Source organism: Canis aureus, chromosome 12 (assembly GCF_053574225.1).
Source record: "Canis aureus isolate CA01 chromosome 12, VMU_Caureus_v.1.0, whole genome shotgun sequence".
Taxonomy (NCBI): domain Eukaryota; kingdom Metazoa; phylum Chordata; class Mammalia; order Carnivora; family Canidae; genus Canis; species Canis aureus.
In genome coordinates, this window is record NC_135622.1 from 42,723,909 (window position 1) to 42,743,692 (window position 19,784).

The window sequence follows — 19,784 nt, forward strand, 5'->3', positions numbered from 1 at the left end:
GTTCTTGCTGCTTTGATAGCTATTATTCATACTAGAAATGATAAAAATTAAGTCACAAATCTTTATATATGCTTTATCTGAAGTAATCATACTAATTCTAAAATAATATTACACTTTTCATAGATTTGCGCTTTTTAAATTTAATTTTATTTTTATTTTATGATAGTCACAGAGAGAGAGAGAGAGGCAGACACAGGCAGAGGGAGAAGCAGGCTCCATGCACCGGGAGCCCGATGTGGGATTCGATCCCGGGTCTCCAGGATCGCGCCCTGGGCCAAAGGCAGGCGCCAAACCGCTGCTCCACCCAGGGACCCCATAGATTTGCTTTGAAATGAATTCTAATACATAACATTGTGGTTCCTGATTTTAACCACTTTAATGATTCTGATTTGTTCCGCAAATCTATTTATTTATAGAAAAATGTGATTTGTATCCAAAAACCTAAGCAAGTTCTGAAAAGCCTCACAATTTTGGTTTTACTGATTTATCTAGTAGCCATCATGCTTGTCACTGCTACATACTCTACAAGACTTTGTTTCAGTGGCAAGGAGATGAGTCCACTCCATTCTATTTAGGACTGGTCTTCCCTGACCAAGGACACCTCCCTTTTGTCTCTTTTGTAGACTCCTGCTTTGTTCTGTTACAGAGGTGTCAGCATTTGAAATGTGCCTATTTGATAGTTTACTTCTTTATTGTCTTTCTCATTAGATTCCATTAGAGAGGATCTCTCTTTTCCTACATCTCTCTCTTATATATAAAACATATGAAGCTCTCTCTCTGCCCTTGGTCTCTTTGTGTCTGGCATATAGGAGGCAAGCTCACAAACGATTTCTTTTAAAAAATGCATACCACTGTAATTCACCATTATCTGGTCTCCTTTCTCATCAACTAGACCTGGGGCTGCAAACTTTTTTGGTACAGGGTCAAGGAGTCAGTATTTTAGGCTTTACCATCCTTGTCTTCTGTTCTTCCTCCCCTCACTCCCAACGATTTTTTTTTAAAGATTTATTTATTCATGAAAGACACACACACACACACACACACATACAGAGAAAGAGAGAGAGAGAGAGAGAGAAGCAGAGGGAGAAGCAGGCTCTATGCAGGGAGCCTGATGTGGGACTCGATCCCGGGACTCCAGGATCATGCCCTGGGCCGAAGCCAGGTGCTAAACCGTTGAGCGACCCAGGGATTCCCCACCAACAACCTTTTAAAAACCCAGAAACCACTTTTAGCTTGAGGGCCATATGAAAAGAGGCTGAGGGTGGGCTTTGGCCTGCACTGTGTAGTTCACCAACTCTTCTGCCAGGCTCTGAATGTCTTAAGGTCAAGGCTGAATTATTTACTTATATCCCCTGGGACCTTTCATTGTACTAAGCACAGAGAGGTTCTCAATAAAACTAGAACTCAGTTGAATTGGGTTAAAGTGACTGGGTTAGGGGTAGAGAGGTTAAAAAATTAAATGGAACAGCCCAAATGGTCAGATTTAAAATAATAGGTATTTTACCAAGGAGACATGGCCTCTGGTGCAGGCTGGATGACTCAAAGGGTCACTTACCAAGGATTTATGGGTAATGGGAAAAGACAACCTGTCATACAAACACACACTCTCTCACTTGCCTTAGGAGTCACAGATCTCAATACCGTCTACTTTTTTTTTTTTTTTTAATACCGTCTACTTCTAAGCAATCCTGCTACCACAGGCAGCTGCCTCCTCTTGTACCTACTTATAGCACAGCTGACTGGGACCATGAAGAGCTGACACTTCTCCCAGTGGTTGCTTTTGTTCTGTGTTACCATGCTTGGCTGTCTGGTTCTCTTGTCACCCAGCATTCCGAAAATGTTCTGGCTTAAAGATAACATCTACCCCTAGAGTTTGGCAAATATGGAATTACCTCTATAACCACTACAAACAGTTCTTAGATAATGGCCAGGAAACCTTCCTGAAAACAGTTTTGTACGGGAACACTCTGATCCTTGCATGATCCCAAGTCTTGCAGTATACTGATAATGAAGGAAAGAAAAAAAAGAGGAATAAATGGATGAAAACTCCACGGCCATGATCATGGCCACATCTCCACTCCTGAAACCATCAGAATGTTGGAGGTTGCAGTGTCTTGTGAGACATCCCAGAATACGTACAATGTTTTCCAGGGCGGCATTTTTGCTTCTGCACACTCTAGCAAAGTGTGAGGTCAGAGTCATCTGCCTCAAGAGAGGAGTGCCTCTTTTCTCTAGCATCCAAAATGCTCAGAATTATTACCAGGACCTGCTCTAGTGACAGTCTTCTTCCTAGTCCTGGGGAAGGGGTAGAAAGAAAGGAGGGTAGGGAAGTGATCTGGTGTCCTGCCAGGTGTTCACTCTCCATGGAGCAGCAGAGCCAGCCACAGAAGACTAGCAACATCTCTAGGCATCTCCTTCCTTCCTCATGTTCTTGAGAACTCAGAATAATTCACAGCAGTGTTCTATCACTAACTCTCTGCCACCCCATATTCACTCCCCCATCTTGATGGAAAGAAAAAAGGGAACAAGTGGTCCCTTGGATGTTGTGACCAAGTAAGCAGATAATTTCCAAAGGAAAGTATCAGATGCTTAACTGCATGATGAAATAAAACATGTTATCCAACCAAGCTTCACTCTGATGGAGCAAGTCCTATTGTTTTAGATATAAGAAGCAATCGGGTGGGACTCATTTATTTAAGGACAGGCTGTGTATTAGTGATGGAGCAGGAAACAGCATCAAGTCCCCTGATTCACAGACAAAGTCATATCTGCCAAAGAGCCATGCGTGTAAGCAGTGATGTTGAGAGGCAAGGTATAAGCAGCCTGGGGAAGGAGAGAATAAGAGCCTGAGGAAACACTCTGAAAAAAAGTAAATTAACCAAATCCCCAAGTCCTTGTAATCGTTCCAAAGAGTGCCCATGGGTTTGATGTTTCTGGAGAAGGCAACCAAAACTAAGTGAAAATATGACTTTGGGACTACATGTTACATGTTTGACTTAGAAAAGCTAAGATGGATGAGCAGCCCCGGTGGCTTAGCGGTTTAGTGCCGCCTTCAGCCTGGGGTGTGATCCTGGAGACCCAGGATTGAGGCCCTCGTCGGGCTCAATGCATGAAGCCTGCTTCTCCCTCTGCCTGTGTCTCTGCCTCTCTCTCTCTCTCTCTCTCTCTCTGTGTCTCTCATGAATAAATAAATAAAATCTTAAAAAAAAAAAAAAAGAAAAGCTAGGATGGGAAAGTAGAGAAGGGGCTGTAAGAGATACTGGACAAATGGTACCAGGGGAAACAGTCTTCGGGAAAAAGAACTCCCAGAGGAACAGGATATTGCTACAACACCAAAGGCATTAGTAAGGGAGGGCAGTGCTCCTTCATCCCTGTGCATCATTCTTGTGCACCACCACCAGAAGAGTGACTCTTAAGTTGCATGTGAATTGGGGATCCCTGGGTGGCTCAGCGGTTTGGCGCCTGCCTTTGGCCCAGGGTGTGATCCTGGAATCCCGGGATTGAGTCTCGCATAGGGCTCCATGTATGGGGCCTGCTTCTCCCTCTGCCTGTGTCTCCACTTCTCTCTCTGTGTCTCTCATGAATAAATTTTTTTTTTTTAAAGTTGCACATGGAAGACACAGGTGAGAATGAGCAATGCCAAGGATAGCTTTTTCCCCTTCTCTCTGATATGATCTGACATCAAGATTTTTGAAAGTAGAATCATGGCTAGAAAACCAAAGTAAATTTCATTTAAAGAGTTGAGGTCTCATGCCACTTTAGTTGAGCATTCCTCTAATTTAATGTTTGCAATTGTCCCTCCTTCTGTGTCCTTCTCTCAGAGCCACTGGGTGAGGCTTCTGTTGCCACTGCCATTTGACACAGGGTACAGGCCCCTCTTGATGAACTGGGCCAGGGGATTCACACCTACTGGATCAACCAGGCAACTGTCCAGGGTGGTGACAGACCCACGATGTGATCAGGATCTGGGGGCGAGTTACCAGGCTAGAGGCAGAATTACTGGTGTGTAAAGTGAACATGGCAAATAGGAAATGAGATCTCACAAAGGAATTAAGGCTCTGAATGAAAAAACAAAAGAGCAACACATAAGGTGAGAATCAAAAGTGGTGGCTGGAAGTACCAGTAGGGCCACAGAAGATGACAGGTAGAGAAGAGACTGCTAGGAGACCTTGACCGTGAGGCTCCCTCTTCTGCGTGGCCTTGTATGATGGGTTAAGCTCCATATGTAAACGTCTCCAAAGGACTTAACGATCAGATCCCCAGTGTATATATAAGGAAATTAAAGTGGAGAGAAGTGATTTGAACAATATCACATAACTAGTTGGAGGAACACCCAAATTAAAGTCTTACTTCTCCAATTTTTTAAAAATCTGTGCACATAATTAATACGCAGCAATATGCTTGTATTCTTCAGATGCATTTGAAGAGATGGTCCCAGTACATAACTCACTACAGAGCAGAAGCTCAATAAGAAGCACATGTAGCAAGGTGTTTATCATTAGGAAACACCTTATAAAGATGGCCAACTCTCAGTTTTCTCTGTGCAGATTATACCGTGGTATTAGAGGCTTTCTTCCCTCACTGTTGGTGTGAGATGGGGTAAGACAAATGAATTTAAGAACCATTTTTTTAGCCTAAGCAAATCACAACCAAGAATGTCAGTCTGCTGGGGAAACAAAACCCCCAAGCCAATGCCTTTATGCTGTCCCATGGCATGGCTCAACAGAGCCAAAGCTCCTCTTCCTGGAATAGTTTATTAAGGGTCTAGGGTAGTTCTAGCCACTAAGTGAAGCCAACTCAAGTTCACTGCTTTTCTGAAACTTGACTTGGGAGAGCTGGAACTTCTGTGTCTTTGGCTTGAAGACTAGGCATCAAATTACTAAATTTGCACATCAAATTACTAAAGAATAAAGGTCTTGGTTGACTTGCAACTGGAACCTGGTACTATGGGTCAATGATTCTTACATAACAAAGAATTAAACAAAAGAGGCTCCAAATTATCCATTAAGAGAAAGCTGGACCAGGGGGGCCTAGGTGGCACAGTTGGTTAAGCAGCCGACTCTTGGTTTCAGCTCAAGTTGTGATCTCAGGGTCCTGAGATCAAGCCCCGCATCAGGCTCTACGCTTAATGCAGAGTCTGCTTGGGACTCTCTCTCTTTCTGCCCCCCACCTCATCACAAATAAATAAATTAGTTTAAAAAAGAGAGGGAGAAAGCTGGATTAAAGTTTTTTGAGTCATTGATTAATGTAACAGAACAAGCATTTAAATATGCCTATCTGTGGAATAAAACTAAAAAGTGATGATGGGAATACATTCAAACTTGTCTCATCTTTTACATATTATATTATCAAAGTTGTACTATTTTCATTTAACGATGATAGCCATATGATCAAAGCAAATATGTTTTGAATAATCCTGAAAGTTTTGGAATCTCATGCTGGAAAGATGCTTTGAAATAAGAATCTGGAACCCTGGACACAGGGCAGGGTTTCTTAAACTCAGCACTACTGACATTTTGTACTTGATGATTTTGCTGTTGTTGGGGTACTGTCCTGCAACACATCTGCCCTCTACCCACTAAATGCCAGAAGAACAATCCCCACTTCTGTCCTGCCCAATCATGACAATCAAAAATGTCTTCAGACACTGTCAAACATCTGCCGAGGGGCAAATTATACCTGGTTGAGAACCCCTGCTCTAGAGATATTTTCTCTTAAGATCATGTGGTAAATATACTAAAGTAAAAGGAACCACATCAAGATGCTAAAGGTTTTCACGGTCATTATTACATATGGTTTAGTATATTTGCAAATGTATGCTGGCATGCTCACAGCAAAAGTGTACTCACTGTGTACAAGAAAACAGAAATCTTTCCACATCAGCAGCAGAGTGAGTTTTGTAAAGCCTTCTGCATCATATTCCACGACACCTCTAAGTGATAAAAAACATACACACACAAAGAAAGAAACCCTCATAAAAAAAGGGCATAAAAGAGATGGAACCAAGTAAAGAATACATTCATAAAATCATGGTGATTGAATCTGAGATGCATTTAAGGTTAAGTGAATGTTATCATAGGAAGGATGTGGGGTTTGGAATGACAGTATCTACGTTTAAGTTACAGTTTTACATTTACTATTGTGACTTCAGGCAAATCACTTAACCTCTGGAGCCTCAGTTTCCTCATCTGTAAAACAAATATAATAATATTTTCAAGCTTCATTACAAGATTGTGAAAAACAAGTAAGATAAAGCATAAAATGCCATGCAAATGCTGGTTACTAGTTATGAGTAAAAGGACAAATGAAGCCATAAGGTCAGCAATGACACTACTGTCTGTGTGATGATGAGTCTTACTTTCATTTAAGCACTAAGCAGTAATGAGCAATGACAACGTTACTTAGTTTAGGAGTCTCTATTATTTTCTTCTAAAGCACTTGGAATCCTTTCATTTGCGTCCCCTCTCCTCCCCACCAGGCTCAAGACAAGAGCCACATTAGCTGGGTAGGCGCTGGTTCAGATGGGAGACGCACAGGGTACGTGTCATGCTTTGAAGAGAATAGCCCAGGACCATGGAAGGGCCTGGGTGAAATCCTAATAGGCTCGCCTTTCCCATTTTCCACCAGAGCTTCCACCTGGGAGACATCACCATAACATGATGATGCTAGCCACACACGACGACAGACAGAATCATCTCTGTCATCCACACAAGGAGGCATCTGCTATCTCCCTGGCAGAGTCCAGAGCATCAGACCGTCAGTATTGATGGTCTCTCACTTCAAGTAGGAACAGAGAACTCACCGTAAATGTAAAGGAACTAAGACTCAAAAGGCTGAGTGATTTACTCAAAGACTATTGGTGTAGCATTCAGATCTTTGACTTAGGTCAACAATTTCATTCACCAGTTTAAATTTTTTTTCATGAATTTGTAATCAACGCAGTATGTTACAACACTGCTATCTAAGCTTTTCAGATCCTGCATGCTGTAAGTAAAAAGAAGCATAGAATCCTTTTCATTATGCATACAGTATAGCAATATAATAAGAATGTGACTTCAGGCAAATCACTTAATTTATACTGAATCGCATATATGATTTAGTAGTTGCATACAGGTACTACTATATTACTGTATTATATGCATAAGACATAGACAAAATGTATGTTAAAAAAGGATTCCTATTTTGGCTTTTTAAAAAAGATTTTATTAATTTGAGAGAGAGAGAGCGCATGCATGAGCTGGGGGAAGGGGCGGAGGGAGAGGGAGTCCGACAACATGGAGCTGGATCCCGGAACTTGAGATCATGACCTGAGCAGAAGGCAGATACTTAATGGACTGAGCCACCCAGGTGCCCCAAGAATGAGATTTTTTAAAAGATATAAATGCGGTTTTCATATTTTTCTTTTGTGCTAATGGAGTGAGGGGAGACACACATTCTCAGGTGTGTGCACCCTACTTGGGAGGTTGCTGTCCTAGGTCCTTCATTTTTAATTATATATACTAAAAATAATCTTCCTCAAAAATTAGAAGACCAATAGTGTCATTTATTAACCACTTTGTTTCATAAGTACTTTCTCAAAATGTTCATAAAGCTGAAAAAATCCTAAGTATTAAAGACTCATGGCAAGTGACAGTCACACTGCTTAAGATATTGACAGTTCTATTTTGGAGGCATAAAAAATTCCACTATGGATAATGAGAAAATTTCTTAAAATTGTTTTTAAGGAGTTAGAAATTTTGCCCATAATTACACCATGGTTTACAAAATTATATCCCAGGAAATGGCTAACCTTATTCTTGATTTCATCTGCTCCTCCCTATTCCCACTTTTTTTGGCCTTAATTTATTCATTTCCTTATTTAAATTTTTAATTTTGTGTTACTATATATATCTTTCTATATTTATAAGCCTTCTCCGGAATAAGGTGGGATATAAACAGACCACTAACACCCTTAGTGCTCAGTCCCCATGAATGGGTAGAAGGTCCCCCACCTTTTGAAGACGACTATGGGGAAAACATGTTCCCTCTGCCACTGGGCTAAGCTCTAAGCAGAAGCTCAATAAGGCCTCTGATGTCATTTAAGGAACCTGAGCCACGGAAGAGGTGACCCCTATACCTGCAGTCCCATGCCTCCTCGTCCCTCTCTGTGCCTTCTTCCAATTCCTAATCCCAAGTGAGAGTCGTTGCTTTTGGGTCTAATGCAGGATTTCCTGCCTAGATTCGGGTGGCAAGCTGTGAGCAGGAGTCCTGTGTCAGAACACCTGAGTCTTGAGAACCAGGGCTCCCACCCTGGCTCTATCTCTTGTAGGTGGGTGACTTCCCTCAGTTTACAAGGCTTCTTAAAGTTTCAGGGCACTCTTCATTCACTTGTGCCTATAAAGCCCACCTGGCTCACTTGGGACTCCTAGGAGCAGATGGAGGTGAAAGTGCTAGGCACGTGTAAAGAGCTCTAGAACAAACAGGTAGTGCTGCCTTTGTTACTGCTGGGCTTACAGCATGACGCTGCTCCAAGGAAGATATTTGTTTCTATTCTTTAGCAAAGAATCCTAAAAGTGATCTTCCTGGGAGCTTTTGTGTATGCAACATACCAGAAAGAGTCAAAATGGTACTGAAAAGCTAGCATACATAAGCACAGACTGTTATGTTCTTAATCAAGCTCTCACATCAGGGTCATGGGGATGTGAGGCCATGGCTGGTAGATGGTGTAAACATGGAGAAACTTACGTGCCAAAGTGGCTGAGGAAAGCAGCGATATATTCCCTTCTTTTGTGGTACCCTTGAATCACATACTGCACCTGGAACATGAACACAAAGCTGAGGAGTCAGAAATTTCCAAATGCTTTCTGACAAAACACTTACAAAGACTCAGAGAAATAGAAAGAATGGCAAATGAATCCCCACATTCCCGTCACCCATATTCAACAACTGTGAACATCTTGTCTAGTTGCTTCATCCAGCCACCTACCTCCTGATCAAGCTATTGGTCTATCTTTGCTGAAACAAGTCAAAGGAAACTTGAGACGCCATGACTGCTTGCCCCTAGATATGTAAGCACGTACTCCCGAGAAACAAGACATTTTCCTCCAGAGCCACAGTGTCATGATCACACCCAACAAATTTAGCAATCATTTTTTGGACTTTGTCTAGTGTCCTGTGCATTTTCATAATTTCCCAGCTGTCTCCAAAATATTCTTTTAAAAGGAAGGGTATAATTGAGGGTATAACTAAGGATCAGGCACTTAATCTAGAAAGTCTTTTAGTATAGAATAAAAGTACCTCTTGGGGTGTGTACATGTGTGTGTGTGTGTGTGTGTGTGTGTGATATTGCACATACATATATGATATTGACTTTTCAAAAAGGTTGGCCTAGCTGTCTTGCAGAATATTCTGCATTCTAGACCCTCTGGTCATCTCCTTCCTTTTCCCTCTACTCCCTATATTTCCTATAAATTGGAAGTTAGACTAAAGGTGTAATTAGATTCAGGTTAAATATTTTGGGCAAGAAAACTTCATAGATGATAGTGGGCTTGATCACTGGTTAAGGTGACGACAGCAGGACTACCTCCACTGTAAAGGGAGGTAACCCCTTTGCTGCCAGGAGCAGCCTGTGGGCATATTACTCAAAGCATGTGAAGACCTAGTCCCCTTCTTAACCTTTCACCTCATAATTTTAGTATCCACTGGATATCCTTGTCTGAATCAATTATTTCATTAAGAGCCAAAAAACTGATTTTTTTGAATTCTATCACTTCTTGTGCATTTATCAGCTGGAATTATCTGTAAAGAAGAGTATCCTCTCATCAAATGGGGGCTATTTTATCCTGAACTACAGCTCCCGTTGAAAAGGCAGGACAATGCTCAATTCTTTCTTTTTAAATTCCTAATATCCAAAAAAGGAGTGTTAAATAGGGGATTTTATTTTGCCTTTTTATATTTCCTTGTTATCACCAAATGACAGTTTTTATTAAAAATTTGTGAACATATTAAGCTGGACATCTGAAAGTCATATACTCATCAGCTACTAACACAAAAATACATTCCTCATAATGTCCTCATAATGGCTCAAAGAAATAGGGGAGAAAGAGGCCCCCCAAATTGTTTATATTGGCTGTAGCCACAATGAGTTTCCATGGCTAACAAAAGCTTGAGATAAAGTGCTTGAAATAACCTTGACACAATTGGTAGTGATAGCCATTTTGTACCCTTTAAAAGTAAAACAATTCTATTTATATAATAGGGGTTTATGTCAATTTATAAAAACAGTGCTTACTTTGCAGGCTTAATGCAGGATCAGAAATGTTATTTTGGGAAAAGAAAAACAGATGATAAGTTTGCTTAAGTGGCTTTGTTTAAAAAGGGATGAAAACAGTTCTGTGTACTTGATTTTAAAAACAGAAAACCATTTTAACAGAAACCCACAACAAAACTGGCTACAAAGATAGATTCCAATGTAATTATGGAAATTCATTTGAAGAGATTGTTTCTAAAAGCAGCCCATACTGTCCTCGTTTGTAGCAAGCATAAGAACATCAATTTTAAAAGACAAGTAAAATTAATGAAAGGGAACCAGATAAGAAAAACAGACTGATTCTTATATTTCTGGGAAAATGGTAATATAATTTTTTTTGAGGAAAATGTATGACTAGAAATTAATCTCAATTGGAGAGCTTTAAAAAAGGCTTTTCTTCTCAGTTCTGGAAGACCAAATTTGCATGTTTCTCTATAATACTGGGACACAGATTTGAAGGCAGTGCAAAGTCCCACAATGTAAATAAGAATTCTCTCCTCCGATCAGTTTTGAAGGAGGGCAGAGGCTGGGGGAATTTGGTCCAATGAGAAGCAACCACTCCAAGAGAGTGAGATGCCCTGGAATCTGTGCCAAGCCCACAGACTGCACAGTTGCCAGATTTTAGTTTCTCTGACATTTAAAAAAATAATACTGAAGCCTTTGAAATATTATTGTACTTTAAAAATATTTCCTATATAGAGATGAGCTATCTTTTGAAAGAAAGAGACAAACAAAAGATTTATTTTCCAAGCCATGTGAATAAGTCAATAGGAGCGTAGAAAACAGTAGTTTGGGAATAAAGCAAACTGAGTCAGTCAATGTGGGAGAAGAAAGTCAGTATTGCTTGTAGATGAACATCTCCAGGTTTTAGCTAAAAACACTACATGGATATTAACATGTATATACTTATACTTTTTAGAAATATCTGACAATAGCCATTAATGTAAACTCTGCTACTTGAGAATGTAATGACTCATTCATGAAGCTAAGAGAAAGCTTTAGATAACCTGACGTGCCTGCCTACTGGACCAGCTGACCTGGAAAGCTTGCCCCTAGTAGAGCCGGACTCTGGCAAACTGCTCCTAGAGGTGACATGGAGAATCAAGAGCTGACTAGTAAAAAGTGAGGCATAGAAAAGCAGAAAGAGGTAAAGGCAGCTCAGGTGAATTACCTTGATGCTAACTAGTGGCAAACACACACACACACACACACACACACACACACATCCCCACACACCCACGGGTGCATGCACCAGATAACTGGGATATGGAGGAGTTCAAAGGTGCAAGATCTAGCAAAAAACTTAGGACATAAAGGAAATTTAAGAAGAGGTAGCAGTTTAAAGGATGAAGGTTAAGATTGGAACAGGAAGTCAGAATCCTTAGAAAAGGAAGAAGGGGCGTAAAGAACTAGGAGAGAAATGGATGAACTGTAGTTGGAAGGAGGAAAGGCCAGCGCAGGTGAAAGCTGGAGCTGAGGGCGCCCTCACAGCACAACGCCGGGACGGGGCTATGCCGGAGGGAAGAGCCTCGCAACCGGAGAGGCAGGAGACTTGCTTCTTTACCTTGTTGGTGAGTAGGTGGCATACTTGAGGCACATAATCAATGAGACATCCTCCTCCTGGAAAAGCTGGGATATGAAGAGCTGAGGAGCCTCCAAGTGCGCTGAAAGGACAAGAGTACAAGGGACACTTCTCTTAGGGCTCCAGCAATGTAGGAAGTGACACCCCCAAACAGATTCGGTTTCACTTCTCAAGGTCTGCCCACCAACCGCTTGGATGAATGAGGATGGGAAAATGGGCTTCACTTTATGGTTACCTTTCTTTATTTTAATCTGTTCTGTTAAATCAGAATGTTCACATTACCCATGACTACATGACAGGACGAATTAGCACACCCTGAATGGTGTGGATTGTAAATGCCCTATTTAATGCCAATGGGCTAGACCTATGATGGAGACACATGTTTTCATATTCTCCATTCTGTGCCCTCCTATGCTGGGCAAGGAGGAGTCAGTCATTCCTTAAACCTGTACACTGAGCTGAACTGAATTCCTGCAGCTGGGCTGCCGGGGACAGCTTCCTCACATTTAGTGTGAGGCTGGTGGACTAGGACCAGGCTGCAGACTCCAGGCTGGACCCGGCCCAGGCAGCTGATACAAACAAGCTCAGAGAACTGCAGAGTTTCTGCACAGTGGGGAGGGCTATCCACTGCTCGACTCCGGCTGACCTCTGCCTCCACCCTACGCAAACACAAGCCTGGTCTCAGTGGACCCTTATTTTTCACGTGAAGCCAGAAAGCCAGATGATTTAATGTCTCAAGTTTTAAATGGTGGCAGTTAACCAAACATCTTCTGAAACACTGTGCTGCCCGGTCCCGTGTCTCTGGGCCAATATGGGTAGGAAGACAGCAACTGTTCCAAGTCAACACTGACATTCAATCCATCTAAACAAGAAGGTGCAGTAAAAAATCATCGATCCAAGCACTAAGACACAATGCTGATCCAGAAACAGTTTCCAGGACTTTTGTGGAGATTCCTTTTCAGTCTAAATTAACCAGCATATGATTATTTAAAGAAACTGTTCAGAATCTCACAGTATACATTGCGTATCCCATTCTTATTCTCGATTTCATCTTCTTTTCTACTCTAACTTTTCTTTGGTCCTAATTTGTTTTTCTTATTTGAGTTTTAGTTTAATGTATAGGTTTTTTACTGTAAAACCATCTCTTAAACTACCTCTGTAACATGATGGGTATAAAAAGACCCCTAATATCCATTAATGCTATGATTATTCATTAACCAAATCCCCACAGTTACAAGGCCTTAAATGGAAGCAAAGTGTTTCACAAGAACAATCTAGAAGATCATTCCTAAGCAGTTTAGAGCAGACAGACTTAGCCTAGGGTTTGCAATATAGGACACAATATCAGTACTGAAAGGGTCCCAGACCCAGCCTGTCTCCCTACTGACCACAGATTTCTGAAATTAATTTTTCCAGTAGAAATGATTATTATATTTATTTATGGAATGAAAAAGCCCCAACACATGAATAAAATCCAGGGTGATGTGAGGAAGTCAACATGTGGTGGAAATATTTGCTGTTGACTTTTTCTATTCAGATGAGACCTAAAAAGCACATCTCTGACAACTGAAAAAATTATGAGACAGCATTTGACTAAGTATGACATTAATGAATCATCTACAGTCTGCAACTGCACAGAATCAGCAAGAACATCACTTCCGTTTGCTACTCTCAGAGTAGATACTGGATGAGATTGAGCCTAAACTCCAAAGGAGGCTAGGAAAATTCCTATGACTTCTTGTGAACTGGAGGAAGGGTTTCTGTCCTCTCCTTTGTATGCAAAAATATACAGAGGGCACACTTCTAACCGGAAGGTTCTAATGACTCCATTAGGATAGAAACTGATTAAGAAGAAAATTCTATAGTACAAGAGAAATAAATCCAATATTTATATGCTGACCATACTGGGTGGGGGCGGGGATATCTGTATAACATAGAACATATCAAGATCCAGGCTTCTCATAGCTTACTTAGAGGAACAATCTTTAGCATAATAAAATTCCAAAAAATAAAATAATTTGGACAGTTTCCTGGAATTGATTATAATGGGCTTTGAACTGTATACAATATTACAGTATAAGTTCTTAATCATTCATCAAATTGAATTTAAAAAAATGAAAATAGTCTGTAGGGAATCCTCTAAACTTGAGACTTTCTCCTCTTCTGAAATATAGTCATTAAACAAAAAATTGCCTATAATGATGAAAAGAAGCAGAGATGTGGAGAAATCCAAAGGCTGGCGGCTTGGCCACCAGGTCCATCTCTGCACTCTGCTTCTGTGACTATCAGGAGCTAAAACACTTGTTGCTAGGTGCTTTCTCATGACCTAATTGAATCCTCCCCACAATTAAGTGAGGTGAGAATTATCACTCAAATTTTACAGGAGAAGGAATGGTGGCAGGAGCAGAAGAAATTTCCTTGGGTTCACACAACGGGGAAATGGTAGAGCCAAGATCTGAACTTGGGGTGGCCTACTGCCAGAGTCCATGCTGTTACTGCTGAATTATGAGCCTCCCTGATGCAGGGGGATTCTCCTCCAGAAGGAGCTATGAGGATGGGAAGAAACAGGGGGTCTGGCTACCAGCAAGCTGGGTCAGGATTGCAGTGATGCCACAGGGCTTCCAGAAGCACTCACACTGAAGCAGGCCCTGGGATATACAGCTTATCTCTTCTTACTGTGCTCCACACGGCAGCAGGGCAAGCGTTCCACTCCATTTTGTTCCTACTCAGCCTCTCCTACTCCAACCTTCACAAAAGCACAGCTACTAGACCTCTGACGTGAGGGGCCAATGCCTCTGTCACATCGACTTGTGAATGCCTGAGTTGGTGTTGCGGCGTGAGCCTCAATGTGTGCAGTGCTTCAGATCTATGAAGGATTGCTTTCAATGAGAGTTTATTTTTAAAAGGACACCTACTGCCCCCTTTAACTCAGAAGGTCCTTGGCTAGTGAGGGTACTGAACCTGACTGCCAGCGTCACATACTGATAAGCGCTGCTGATTCACGTATAAATATCCGCCTCGTGGGTAAATATTTAACAGGCCTGTTATAGCCTGAATGTTGCCCTGATCATGCTAAATAAATAAAGTCAAGTGTCATGAAATAAAAAAGCTATTATGTTTTTAAAGGGTGTAGGATGGAGGTCCAGCCTGGTGATCTCTAATTATTTAATATTCATGAATCAAAATCTATTGGGTGGAGCAGGCATAACAGAAAGCTCAGCATCCTGCAGAGATTGCAGGGCTCCCTGGGTGCTTCCCAGGAATGCAGGGCTGGCTGCAGAGAAGACAGGCTGGACTGAGTGGCTCCTGGCAGGGTAGGGTGCAGAAGGGCCGGGGAGGGGGGGGGTGGTTGGAGGGGCCAGGAAGGGAGAGCAGGGGTGGAAGGGACCACTGCTGTCCATTCCTCTGATCTCCAGATGGGGGAGGGGAGCAACAGAGTAAAAAGTGAAAGTCAACTAGAATGGTGGCTGTGTCTTGGGCTGAAATTGGAAGGACAAAGGGGCGCAGGGGTTGTTTCAATGAGAAAGTACCTTCTGTCTCTTCATGGACTGAAATGAGAAATTAGCTGCTAATTCTTAGACCTGAAACCAAATCTGTGGATATAAATTAGAAGGATGAGGCCAGAGTCTGAGAAGCCCTTCCAACAATGGAGTTAAATATCCCAAAAGGTAGCCAGAAAAACACTTCTAGGTCTGTCTAACTGGGTCTAAAAGTCAAATATAAAAATTGTCTGTGTTCACTGTATTGATGCAATTGTTTTTCATGCAGATATAGCTAATAGAGAGCCCTTTGGGAACCTGGCCCTCTGCAAATTCAGAGCACTTCTAATATTGAAGACTTGGCTACGGTGAAACGGCACAAAGGAAGTATTTTTGAGCATTTTGACATGGAAAAACGCAGGGAGTCAGCTTGTCTGAAGCCCTCACTTGGGACCATGGGGTTTGATTTTAACCCATTATGGAACGGTGACTCCCTCCTCTCTTTGGGGGTTTTACCTTACGGGTCAAATAAAATGAACAAAACATGACTTGGTGCTGGGGAAAACCAGAAGGGCCAGTGATCTTCAGTTATAATTCCTGCTTCCGCCAAGTCTGTTCTGTTTGGTTCTACTCAATTTTCTCATCAGTGCAGTGGCATAACACTACTCTCAAAAAGACCCATCTCCTTCAAGAGATAAACAGAATTACAGTAATATTAAGATAGAACCAAGCACTCTAAGAGAGACTTTAAAATGTCTCCTGCTTGAGTACACCATGGTCAAAGATTATGTCTAGGACCCGTCAGAGACAACTGGATCAGCATTATCATCTTGCTGTGCCTCTGAATAGGATTCTGAGGGACAGGAAGATGACCTGGTTGCCTCTTCCACAGTATGATGCAGGGGAGTGTTGGGGGGTAAAGCACTGTCATGGGGAACCCTCCAGGACGGTGGATGGATGGATGGACACAAATTACCAGGAGGCCCCAGGTTAAGAGACATCCTAAGGGAACTCAATTCAACTCATCTCAACTCAATTCAACAAACACTAACTGTATGCCTAACTCTGTTAAGGACTTCAGCTTCCCATTCTGGATCTGTGACTAGGGCACCACAGCTAATTCCCTTCAAGGTAGAGGAATGCCAGGGCCCTCAAGAATCTGGGGCACTCTATAATGTCAGAGTATGCTTCCTGGTGGCCTGCCAGAAGAGCCATTACAGCAAAACACGAGTCAATGTTATTTATTGAGCATCTGCTTTTGCCAGGCACTCTACTATGCATTTCATTACCTCTCCACCTCATAACAACCCGGCCAAGTAGATCTAATTCACCCAGTTTACAGAAGCAGAAACTGAGGTTCTAAGGATCTAAGTATCTTTCCGAGGTCACCCAGCAAGTAAACTGCAGAGATGGACTCAAAACCCAGTTGTCTTGGTTCCAGAGTCTACATCCTTTTTCATCAGAAATTCTTTCACAGAAAGACAGTGTGAAAAACTGAAAACTCTAACTTCCCTATGTCCTGAAACAGTGGTAGAAGTGGCTGAAATTATCCTCCAAAAATTATATTTTAAAACTCATCACTGTGTCATCTCATTTGTTCTTATCTTAAAATATCATATGTCACAACAAGTTAACTTGTAGGAGAAAGAAAAAAAGTCCTATATAGCTTCTGAAAACCCAGAAGTGCACAGATGGTAGATAAAGGAGAGACTCTGGTTGGTCTGTTTCCCTCAACTGGATTTTCTTTGTGTTAGTAAAGAATTTTCTAGAGCTGCTGTTAGCCGTCATCTCATTTTATAGATTCAACTTTGAGCCATCTCAAGAGTCTTTTGATACCTCAGTTAGATAAAACCAGGGTCTAATTCTAAATTGAAAATTCTCAATGAGTGTAACAGGAGAAAAAAAAAAGAGATCACAGTGACAAGTTTACAGGAAGAAAATCTGGGGAGTCAAACTGGATGAGGGGTTCACTAAGAACGGATGGAGGCCTGGCCATACTGCATTTATGACTAACCCAGTACTTCCATTAAACATGCTTCTTTGCAGTATATATCAGGTCCTTATTAGAATACTGTATCCCATTTCTTGTTTCCCGTTTTTAGAGGGACATATGAAAATGGAACTGAGATAATGATAAATATGATTAGACACCAGGAAAATGTTCCTCTGGAGCAAAATCTGAAAAGAAGCTCAAATTGTTAAATGAAATTACTTAGCAAGTTATGGAATTATTATAGAGTGACTACTATATGGACAATTTGAATCAGCTGCTCCCTACTTAGGCACAGTAAACATGAAGAGTTTAAAATGTAACGGATTTTGTTGGTACTGTGAATGAATTTTCCACAAGATGGAAGAGGAGTAATAGCTCCCTTTAAAAAGCACTAGGTATCAGGCACTATGATGTGTGCCCTCCTGCGTAACATCATCTCTGCTTCACACTAGCCTGCGACAGAGGGGTTAGCCCATTTTCCAGATGCTGGAGCTTAGAGAAGCTATAGAAGTTCTCCAAGGTCATGGAGGTGGCAAATGGCAGAGAGGCATCTAAATCCAGGGGTCTCTGACCTAAACCTACCATGCCTCAGGTCTTTAGGTACCACTTTTGTCATTTCTGACACAAAAATCCATCTGAGGGCCTGACACCTGGTTCCACATGTCGGGTTCCTCTGGCTACTTGTGGCTTGGGGTAGTTCAGGCTGATCCACTGAAGCCGTTTCCAGGAACATTTATTAAACTGATTTAGGTACCTGAACTGAAGCAATGAAGGCCTTTTTCATTCTAGGCAAAGGAACCCCAGGAGACCCCGAAGAACTCTGAGGGCCAGAGGACCTGCCGGGCCGGGCCATTTCCAGCAGATAGGAGGTGGCGTGCAAGCAAAGAAACCTGACATTTAAAAAAAATACAAAAATTGGGAATATTGTAATTGCAAACAGAATATGTCTCACGACATGAACACTAACCAAGTTTTTGTTCAGAAATGTGTTTTTTAAGTTTGTTAACATTTTTAAAAAGCCTTCCAGGGACAGTAATCTTAACAGATGTCCACCATCAGGATTCCGTCAGCATGTGGAAAAGCATTTAAAGTAAATCCCCCAAAACAACAATGGACTTAGCAGATGTTCTATTAAGGTTTGGTATGAACTACTTACAATGATGCCTGGCTGCGCGCAAGACAAGAATAGACAAAGTGAGAGAAAAGCTTCTCCCCTCTTGTTGCATTTTGATCCTGGGCCTGTTATCTGCAGTTGACTCCACCACAGTTTCTTTAAGAGATGGAACTATTTTCAAACACCAGGCATTGGGGCTGAGTACATTTACTATGAGTTTGTTAGCAATTTACAGCTCTGGGGCCCCAGGGAATGGCTTTACTGTGCTGCTAGTATATGGGCATAGGTTACTTTTCCTATGAAGTACTTTTATAACATATTTACTGGAATAAAAATCAATACATACATATATCAAATCGTCACATTGTCTGCTTTGAATATCTTACAACTTTGTCAGTTATACTTCAGTACAGCTAATAAAAATTCAATGCATACTTCAATGCATATCATAGTTATCGTCAGCTAAATCCACAAGCATTTTTATAACTCCCACCTTCTTGCACACTGGTTTTAATGATGCTCAAAGGAAGATGCAGAGAATGAGGGGAAAAAAATGCCTCTGCCTGACTGGGGCAGAGAAAGGTATCCACCTGATTCCTGTTTCACTGTTCTTTACTAGAGCCTCAGGCACACAAAGAGCATTAGGCAACTTCATGCACACATTACCAGTCTCTGTGCTCTAAGAACTAATCTGTAGGAAGCTGCAGTTAGGCTTGCATACACAAAAACAAAGATACCAGAAGATGAGATTAGCCAGAATGCCAGGACATACACTTTACAATTTGTTTCCAAAGTGCTCTTCTCTCTCTCTCTTTTGGTTTACAACAGCCTTACAAAGTAGGTAGCAAGTCTTATTACACCCATTGCAGAGATGGGAAGACTGAGGCTTAAGATGGATGACTGGCCCAAGGTCCTACAGCTTGGAAACAGTGAAACCCATCTTGTAATCCTTTCTTTGCACTAGTAGTTGTCAGGACTGTGTGAGAATACTCTGGGGAGCCTGTTAAAAAACTCAAGATACCCAGGCACCACTCCAGAGAAACTGATTTATTAGGTTCAGTGGGTCTGAGATGGGACCTTGGTATGTGCATTTTAAGAGGTTCCCTATGGATGCAGAGCAGGTTGGCCTCACACCACTGCTCTGTACCTCACGCTGGGGTGTACAACTGGGGCTGGGAATGGGGAAGGGTGTGGTAAGAGCAAATTTGCCTCCCATCCCTGGGGCATTACGTCACTGACAATTTGAAAGGCATTGTGGACAAGATGAAGAAAACAAAGGACCTTAAGGTCTAATGTGGGAATATAAGATACTTATGGAAATAACTAGA

At 41.7% G+C, this 19,784-nt stretch overlaps 1 protein-coding gene across 10 annotated transcripts in view; it reads right to left on the reverse strand.

The window, feature by feature from the left end:
- Nucleotides 1-19,784, reverse strand: part of BABAM2 (BRISC and BRCA1 A complex member 2) — a 450,135-nt gene that overhangs the window by 75,887 nt on the left and 354,464 nt on the right. For 8 of the 10 annotated variants that reach the window (XM_077915908.1, XM_077915910.1, XM_077915906.1 and 5 more), the window contains 3 exons: nucleotides 11,853-11,952; nucleotides 8,725-8,795; nucleotides 5,850-5,932 (listed from right to left, as the gene is read on the reverse strand). In XM_077915908.1, coding sequence (XP_077772034.1) covers nucleotides 5,850-5,932; nucleotides 8,725-8,795; nucleotides 11,853-11,952 — 254 coding nt within the window. The remainder of the gene's footprint in view (nucleotides 1-5,849; nucleotides 5,933-8,724; nucleotides 8,796-11,852; nucleotides 11,953-19,784) is intronic. The other 2 variants (XM_077915912.1, XM_077915911.1) reach the window with 1 other exon arrangement.